The sequence below is a fragment of the Pogoniulus pusillus genome, chromosome 30 (genome assembly GCF_015220805.1).
Source record: "Pogoniulus pusillus isolate bPogPus1 chromosome 30, bPogPus1.pri, whole genome shotgun sequence".
Taxonomy (NCBI): Eukaryota; Metazoa; Chordata; class Aves; order Piciformes; family Lybiidae; genus Pogoniulus; species Pogoniulus pusillus.
The window spans coordinates 10,040,301-10,049,548 of NC_087293.1; the positions used below are offsets into that span (position 1 = coordinate 10,040,301).

General features: G+C 48.5%; 1 protein-coding gene across 3 annotated transcripts in view; it reads right to left on the reverse strand.

Moving 5' to 3' along the window:
* MORN3 (MORN repeat containing 3) overlaps window positions 1-9,248 on the reverse strand; it is a 13,085-nt gene extending 3,837 nt beyond the window's left edge. Inside the window, exons 1-6 of one of the 3 annotated variants that reach the window (XM_064168677.1) lie at window positions 9,013-9,248; window positions 7,650-7,725; window positions 5,795-5,950; window positions 4,963-5,120; window positions 2,798-2,957; window positions 142-249 (exon numbers count right to left, since the gene is read on the reverse strand). In XM_064168677.1, coding sequence (XP_064024747.1) covers window positions 142-249; window positions 2,798-2,957; window positions 4,963-5,120; window positions 5,795-5,939 — 571 coding nt within the window. In that variant the 5' untranslated portion in view covers window positions 5,940-5,950; window positions 7,650-7,725; window positions 9,013-9,248. Of the gene's footprint in view, window positions 1-64; window positions 250-2,797; window positions 2,958-4,962; window positions 5,121-5,794; window positions 5,951-7,649; window positions 7,726-8,803; window positions 8,895-9,012 lie in introns of those variants that run through there. The other 2 variants (XM_064168675.1, XM_064168676.1) reach the window with 2 other exon arrangements.

Here is a 9,248-nt window from a genome sequence, read left to right on the forward strand (position 1 = left end):
GAGAGCTGCCCCCAGTGCTGATGCAAACATCACTAGCAAAACCAAATGTCCCAGCAATTATTACCTTTGGGATTGGAAACTGAGTAGGAGCAGGAGCCTCATCTCTGCCAAAGTCAATCAGAATTCCACACTTTGGTATACCTGCTGCCCAGATACCTTCAAGTAGCTGTCCCTTATCCAAGTAGAAGAATTTCCCACGGCCATGCTTCTTTCCATCTTTCCAGACTCCTTCATACCGATTTTCATTTGCTGCAAGTAAATGAAATGGACAGACCATGAAATTTGCACCATTTCATTAAGTGGCTACAAACAAAACCAATCAACAGAGAAAACTCCCAGAACAGGAAATAATCTCTTTGGCCCCTCTTAGTAACTTCAAGGGGGCTGAAGCATAGTGTCATTCTGCTTTTGTGGTGATGTTTGCTGTGCAGCAGGGGGAGAAGCTGCAAGAGAAGTCCATGTTTCCCACATGGCACAAGAACTGTGTTCACCTGTTTTGTTCTTGTGGTGATGTTAATTTTCTGTTGGAATGTGAAGTGAGCCTGGGGTAAAACTAGTGGCTTAGTCACTCTTCACAGCATAAAAAATTATAGAATACAAGTTTTGGATTTGTCACTGCAGCAAATCATGCAGGATCTCTGGCTTGAAGAGGTTTGCTTGTCTGGGCAAGGAACAGCAGCACTGATCACTGTCCAGTCAAAATAATCTTGATTTCAAATAATACTTTGTAGTTGTGTTTTCCCTGAATGAATTACAGGGCAAGAATTGCTGTGAATGTTTGAACAGCTCAGACTGTTTTTCCAGCTGTACTGCATCTCTTGGTGTTTTTCTGCAAGTCAAGAGAGGTTTTTTTGAGCTCTGTGCTGCTCTCCAGGAATCCATCCATCACCAACACAGAAAGAAAAGCTGTGAGAAGAAGAAAGCAGCTTCATCCAGGGATGCTGGCTGAGAAGGGACATCTTACCCATGGTGATTGAGCCTGGGATACATCTAGGACACCCTGCTCTCTCTAGGAGAGGTCTCTGTTGCTGACCAAGTTACTTAGTGGAACTATCTTCAGGTCTCAGAAGATCTTGCCATTCCTTACAGCAAAGGTAGCCAAAAAGCTAGGTACTGTAGAGGGAGCTGGGGACTGCCAGAATGCTGCAAGGGAAGGGAGAAAATCAAAAAATGCTTCTGGGGAGTGTCACTGCCAGGCTTTTCAGGTAGAGGCTGTTTTACAGGCTGGAGTCATGGTGGTGGTGGTGATCTTCAGCTTGCATCTGGTGGTGTTCTCACCTGTAACACTGACCTGCTTTGTCTGCTGGTGGGAGCAGCTCAGCTTGTGCTCCCCATCCACCAAGAGCTCGGAAAACACCAAAATCCCAGACCTGGCTCTGATAGAGGGGCCATCAAATGCCCCGGCTGCACTGTGACGTGCAGATGCTCCCATATGCTCTCCTCCCACAGCATCTCAAAGGCTGTGCTGCACACCACAGATCTCTGCAGACATGTAATGCTCTGGTTTAGAAGCCATTCAGCAGTCTCTGGGTGGCGAATCCGTGCAGAGCTCCCAGCCAAGCTCACCCTCACCGGGCACGCTGCCACTACAAGCAATTTAATCTTGAGCTGCAGCTCATCGTGACCTCCACTGAAGCACTCCTTTTCTTTCACCATCGCAAAGCTGCCGGCACGTGGGCACACTTCCAGCAACTGAACCGAATACATTAAGCTTGTGGGTATGAAATAATTGCCCTGGCTAATTTTAACCAAAAGGAATCCAGCTCGCGATCGGTTGCAGGCGATGCTGGAGGCAAGTGGGCTCTGAAACGGTGCAGCAGCCATGGCTCAGCCCGCAGGAGCTGTCAGTACACAACACCAAGGGTGGCTTTGACATCAGAGAAGAGAATCAGTGGAAGGAGTTACCCCTGGAAGTGGATGCTGATTTCATCTGGATGAGCCATCGGTCCAAAGTGACTTTACAGTCAGCAGAGAGAGCGCAGCCATGTGTGTGATGTGCAGTGAAGGTCATGCCCATTCCTTCTGGCTGCTTTGCTTAGCTAATTACTAGCCTTGAGATCACTTTCAGGCAAAAAAAAAAAACCCAAACCAAAAAACCTAGAATAGAGGAATAATAATATGGAGATAATATTTCTTCAAATGGTCCTTGTACTGCGAAGGAATGGGAATCTTGGCTTCAGGGGAAAATGTGTTAAACTCTAGGCAAATTAAGGGGGGAAAATCCATGTTTCTATTTTTATGCTGAGATTGCCCTCAACACTCCCAAGCCATGATGCATTTGGTGTTATTTCTGGGAAAGGCTTGTGTACTACTGAAACCCCTGTGTTCACTCACCGTGAGCCAGCGTCGGAAGCAAGCGAGGGGTTCGAGTGAACACAACAAGGAAACTTGTCTGTCTTTTCCTGTGTTGGAAATTGGACTCCTCTTCGGTATGCAGCAGTTTGAAAGTGTGTCTGGCAAAGTGCCTGGCTTGAAACGAGATTTGCTCTTCTCTGACCCAACAGTTTATTATCTCCAACCCTAACCATCCCCATCATTTACATGTAAATCACTGCAAAAACAAGCTTTCATGCGTGTGGCCTTGAGCAGCACAACACTGACACTTGGACAGCTTGTGCTGCCTCCAGCCCCAAGCAAGGAGAGGAGAGACAACGGCAGGGCATCAGCCTCAACCCTGACCCAAGTCTGCCCCATGAGATGTGATCGAGCATTCAGAAATCTGGACAGCAGAAGCACCTGGACCAAACACCTTGCAGGGGTCAGGCAGAGGCAGTGTAGGGGACTGGCTGGTACTTACGCAACCGCAGCATCCCCTGCCCGTCGGGCTGGTCCTGCAGCCACTGTCCCTCGTAGATGGAGCCATCCCGGTAGTACATCCGTCCCCAGCCGCTGCGCAGTCCCTCGCTCCACTCTCCCTCGTAACGCTCCCCACGGGCGTAGAGAGTCGTCCCGTAGCCCTGCAGGCGAACACAGAACTGGATGGTTAGGAGCCTCTGCAGTAAAAAAAGACGGTGTTGGATTTGGAGACATTATTTTCTGGATGCACCGTACTGATTACTACTCTTACAGTTCTGGCAGCCCAGCTAGGTGGCTGTTCTTGTGTTGAAGGAAATGAGAGGCTGTGATGTGTTTGCCACAAAAGAACCCAACCCAAAACAAAACAAAAAAAACCCAAGAAAAATATTTTATTCCCACAAAAAAAACCCTCAGTTTTATATGAGTGTGTTATTGCTGCCATAATTGCAGCTGATATTTAGTTTAAAATGAGGTTTACTAGAATATAAACCTGCCTGAGGATAGGCAGCATTAAAAACAGCATGTGGGGATTTTATGCCTTTCAACCCTTATGATGCCTCCTATAGCCCAGTGTGTCCGGGCTGGGTATCTTCCCCTGCCATGGGTCAGACTGAAGGTCTCTAAGTGATGCTAGCCATCAAAGAGGTAATGTTCTAAACAGCTTTTCCCTTGCTTCCTTCCATCTCCTCAAGAAACTAAAGGTAGTCCTGAAGGCTACCTTCAGTGAGACTGATGGGTGCAGGTAACAATGCCACATGGAGCACCATGCCAGGATCCCTGAGACAGTAGGCATCACCCTGGCAGCACAAGAGAGCTCACATGCTGAAATGTCTCTGCTTTTTGCTTTTCCTCTTCAAGTTTGATGCCACTGGTGATTTGGTTGGTAAACTTCTGAATGTAGACTACTAGGGTCAGGGACCCCAGGAGGTGTTTCTTTACCACTAAGAGAAGTCCAGAGGTACCTCCTACACTGAGAAGTGATATCAGTAATAAATATTTGCATATTATTAATGAGTTTTGCAACTTAATGCATAAACCATCAAGTTTTCTCTGGACAAAAAGTAAAATCAGTTCTGGAAATAACTGATTTTTATGAGCATTACTTTTATTAAACTGCATGGATGTAAAGGGGAGGCTTTTGTAGAAGAACAAAACCACTCCAGTGACATTTAGATGTCATTATAAACCTTTCACCGAGGCTCAATTACCCAAAATACATCCTCTAAGAGAGGGAGGGGAAGCTCCCTCCAAGAGATTGGAGACACAGAGCCACATGCCAATTAGGAGCACAAGAGCCTATTAATTTAAGAGCAGACACAATGGCAAGGACAAAGTTTTCACTGGCAGATCAGAAAAGGTTCCTACAAGGATTGCATAAGATTTCACATAAAACTGCAGTCATTTGCACCAGATGACTTCCTCTTTATGTTCCCTTTAGAAAACCCAGTGATTTATGTGACAGACTTAATTTCCAGAAGAACTGATGTTGTTTGTCTAGTATGCTGTAAAACTCCCAGAAGCTACATTTTCCTGCACTGCTTACAACACAGGTTCCTCCAACTGCTTCAAGGATGAGAGGGATGAAAAGGACAACTGGGGAGGATTAAGACACTTCTCATCCTGCTTGGCAGAACTGCAGGTGAGTCTAGTCAGTGATCACTTCTCTGCAGCAGCTGGTGGGAGGTCAGGACTGTAGCCCAGTCACCAGTGGATGGGTGGGATAGGTCAGGCTGCAGTGAGGAGACAGTGGGTGATGGAGTTTTCAGCCAGAATGATGGGGTTTTATTGCTGAAGCTTCCTGGAGGTTCCAATCTAGATTTTAAATGATCCTAAGACTGGAGAAATATCTGTTCCTGTAAGTTCGGCCCAGAATCATCACACTGCTGTTTCCCTATAGCCAGCTGTGGGACATGGTGCAGCTCCTGCAGCATCTGACATGAAGTAACACCAAGAGCAGGTTGGGGAGTGCAGGGGACTCACATGCCAGAGCTTCTGCTCTTGCTTTCATTTTCTTGTTCCATCTATTTGTTTCCCCTAACCCCTGCAATTCAGCTCCATTGTGGAAAAATCAGTATTTCATGTGATCTTTTAGCACGTGTCACCCAACTGTTCGCTGTGTTTTGGGGCAGGTTTTCTCACTGCCAGCAGGGGCAGGACGTCACTTACACATTTTCGGTCGTTTTTCCACCAGCCTGTGTACACCTTCTTGTATTCCTTGGTGACAGGGTCAAGAACGCTGTACGAGCCATAACCATCTCGCTTTCCAAACTTCCAGTCACCACTATAAATAGCTCCGGAGCACTTCCACAACTGGGTGCCTTTACCTGTTTAATAAACAAAAAGAATTACAGGGAGACCATCAGTGCTGCTAGCAGAAGGGTTTTCAGGGCTCCAACCCAGGCGAGGTGACACTCCCTGCACGGAGGCAGGTTTATGTCTGGGATTCAGTTCAGCTTCCTAAATCGGATGCATTGTTAATCTTGATCAGGTGCTTCCTGTGTGGTCTTTGCTTGAATGCACTTAAATCTTTCCAAAACTGAGTTTACTGATTGTAAACAAGCCTGTCCTGCTCTGGCTGCTCAGGGCTTGGGCAGGGTCTCCTTCCCCTGCTCTGTCCCCCTCAGCACCTGCCACAGCTCGAGAATGAAAGAACATTCCCGAAGCCAAGTCACAGGGGCTGAGGGAAATGCAGTGCCTGTGCAGTCAGGACACATCCTGATGAGTGGATCTGACTGCAGTTTGCTGTGTTTGCAGGGGATTTGAAGCATCTGTAACACAAACATTTCAGATAACTGCTCTTGACAGCATGTAAAAGCTCCTCAAAATTACCTGTCAGAAATGTTTGAGCACATTTTTGCATTATATATAACAAGGACATATATCTGTCTATATGGTCATACACGAATGAATGCACACAGAAGTTGCTGACTGCTCCCTGCTCCTAGGGACTTTTGTAAAGACAGCTAAATTGGTACTTTTTCTCAGAATGATCTCTTACCATGTTTCAAATTGTCCAGCCATTCTCCAGTATACTGATCCCCATTTACAGCATAGACCCTGTGTCTTAATCCACATTTCTGTGCTTTCCTGTCCCATTCATGCCAAAGAGGCTCTGTAGCCCTGGGGTATTTTACAATGGGCATATTGTTCCCAGCTGCAGAGGAAAACAAACGATTGTCAGCAATAAATTAGAGAGAAATTACTAAGGCAGGTACTGGCAGAACAGTCGATTTGTGAGCTGTGTTTTAATAAGCAACAGAGAATTGATGGCTGGTTTCAGAAGGGTAAAACAGAGATATAATAAATAGAAGGTATCTAAAACCACAGAAGTCCAAACTTGCACTACCTAAGAACAGGCTCCCAGAAAAGCCTGGCCGTTCAGGAAATGTCAGCAGGTCGTGTCTGTGGTGGGCATCAGTCTCTGTGCCTCGCAGAGGTCCTGGGCAGCACAGGGAAAGGCAGTCCCTTTTCAGTGCAGCCAAAACCCTGCTGGGCTCCTTCCCAGGTCACTCCACCAGCAGCTCTGTGCAAGGCAGGAGCAGCTGTTCAAGCAAATTAGAGAATTGCTTGTTTTCTAGGAAATATCTCAGGATATTGGAAAATATTCAGAAGACAGAGTGGTGAGAGAGTCAGCTAGCGTGTTTGGGGTGCACCAGCAACTGGGACACTTCATACACCCAGAAGCAGCATAACTTAGGCTCCTTTACTGCTAAAACCACCAGTTCCTAAAGGTGTCTGGTTAAAACAGGTCCAAATCACAACGATTCTATCTCTCAGGAGGCTGCAAGCTCACCCAGGCCAGGACAAGTAGTCAGTCAAGCAAACCCTCGAGGAGGCGATGTTGGTTTTAAAGCATGAACAGCAGACAGAGGATGACAGGTACAGGGTGTGTGTGGGGGGGAATAATTCGAGTGTCAGAGGGCTGGAGAGAAAGGATTAGAGGAGGGAGACGATGTTTTGACCCATCAATACAGAGAGGACAATGGCAGGAAGTGGCACAGTGGCGATCTCCGAGCATCGCTGGTAGAACAGCTGTTCGGCACAGCGGGAATGCTGGCATGGGCTAGGAGGCGAGAGTAGGTTTATAGGAGGCTACTCTTGTAAACCATAAACGAACGCCCAAAGGTGGCTGTAGAAACGTCAAAACAAGTTTCTGTGAATACTGTTAACGCCCAGAGCTTGGCTGGAGCCCGGCAGGGTGGGATACTCTCTGATATCGTCTCCTGGGCTCCCTCTTCTGTCGTGATCTGCTGGACCGAGCCATATGGAGTAGTTTTGCAGCATCTCCGAACAGCAGGGCAGAGCTCCCGTTCCTGCCGTACTGCGGGTGCTGGGAAGCTGGAGTGGGGGAAAGCATGGAGGAGGATAAGGAACGTGCTTGGGATCCTTGTTAGGGACTAAAAGCTGGAGGATTCATCCTCAATTCTCCACATAGCTGTGGGAAATGGTTATTCATCAGCTTTTTGGAGGGGTATCGTTGCTCAAAAAAGAAGTACTGCGTCCGTGAGAAGCCTTCCTCCCCAAAACGTAGGACGTCCAACATGGCTCCTTAATCGTGGAGGTCCTGGGAAGTTCAGGCAGGGCTGGGGGACCTGTCTGGGCACTGCACTGCGAGCTCAGACCTGGGGAGGTTCCTGCCAGGCTGTGGTGGGAGGAAAGGAGCTGGAGAGTGGGTTCTCAGCTGGTTGCTCCCCCTTCAGCTGTTGAATGCAGGTGCCTCCTCCACTGACGTCGAGGAGAGAAGGTGAAGATCACCATTTTACCAACCCACAGAGCAAATGTTCTAGGGATGGAGTAGTCTGTGAGTGCAGAGGATGTTTTTGCAGCTGAAGTCCCCTGTTCATACCACCTACCTGGTCTGGGGATGCTCAGGGCAAGATCTGTTCCTCAGTATGATGGAGTCACAGCCCACCACAGGAGATGGTTCTTCTACAATGCAAACAGAATAGACCACAGCTGCTAAGTTTCTCCCTCACCTTTGGGTGCCACAGCCCCCAAAGTGTGGAATCTTGCCACCATTTGCCAAGGCCTGGGTTTTTGCAAGACACAAAGCTGTGTGTTGCCAACTCACATCTATTCTTCCTGTGCTTTGGGAGCAGAAGAGCTGAGCTACAGACACATGCACCCACCCTGACATTGGCCATGACCTCCAAACAGCTCATGGCTGTAAAGGGTTGTCTCCCCACTGCCCCAGTCAGATGGGTGCTTCACCACTCCATTACTGCTATCTGACCACTTCTTTAGCTCAAAGCTTAGGATTAAAAAACCCAGGGAGGATTCTCAAATTCAGGGCCAGCCCCAGCACCCCACCATCTGCTCACCATGCTCTCTGAGGTACAAATCACTCAGCATTAACAGAGGCTGGTGGGAGCTATCTGTGTTTGCTGAGACTCCTCCAAATTTATGACAGCAATGCCAGGTTTGTGTAACCGTTCTTGTAGTTGGTATTTATGTTTTTAGCTACCCACAGCCACCTACTACAAGTGCAGGAGGAGGCTGGCAGCAAGAGGCAGGTGGTGCAGAGTCTGGCAACAGCAGCTGCAGCTCTTAGAGCTGACGGCTAGAGGCTGCTGCTCCCATGCGTGTTAGTGGCTGCTGTGCTGGGGCATGAGGTCTTTGGAGTCTCAGAGTCTCCAGACACTGCTCTATGCTCTCACCTTGGACTTTTGTCAGGTATTTAATGAAAAGAAGCTTTAGTCTGCATGGCCTTCCTGCTTCTCCACAGAAGTGGAGAGCAATGCAATTTGCTTCAAACTATACTTTTTGTTTTCAATCTTATATCTTCAGTTAATGAAGGGCAAGGTTAAAAATCCACCTGGCTGCAGAGAAGAGGCTGATGGCTGTCCTTGGCAGCACCCTGGCTGTCACCACACCACATCCCGTTGTGTAATCCCTACACTGGCTCTGCCTGCACAGTAGCATCCAACTGACCATCACCCAGACCCAAGGATGCTCTGAGTGAGTTCACCCCTTGTATTTATCCCTGCCCCATAGCACTGCCTCGCACCAGGGTCTCTTTTGATAGGACCTTCCAGCACAGCCGTGTCATCCCCAGCCTCTCTTTGTCCCCATGGCAGCATCTACTCGCAGGATGCTCCTTTTGCTGCTTCTCCCCAATGAAAGGTGGAGACCATGGGGAAAACTCCTGTGCTCAGTCTGCAAAACACTCTCAAGTTTAGCCCACGCTCTCCCAAGAACCACCCCACAGACACTAACCTGCGCTCGGCTGGGTGCTGCCGGCCGCCTTGGCAGCGTCGTCATAGCAACACAACCAAACTCCTGCGCACAGGGTGATGGGAGCGCGGCCGGGAGAGCTGCTGGAGAGGCTGCGCGATGGAGCAGCTGCAGGTGGAGGTGGATGTCCTGGTGCGACATGTGCCCCACGGTGAGCATGAGGGATGGAACTGGAGCCAGGTTCCTCTGTGGAGTTGCCGAGCACCCGCCACGGTCCC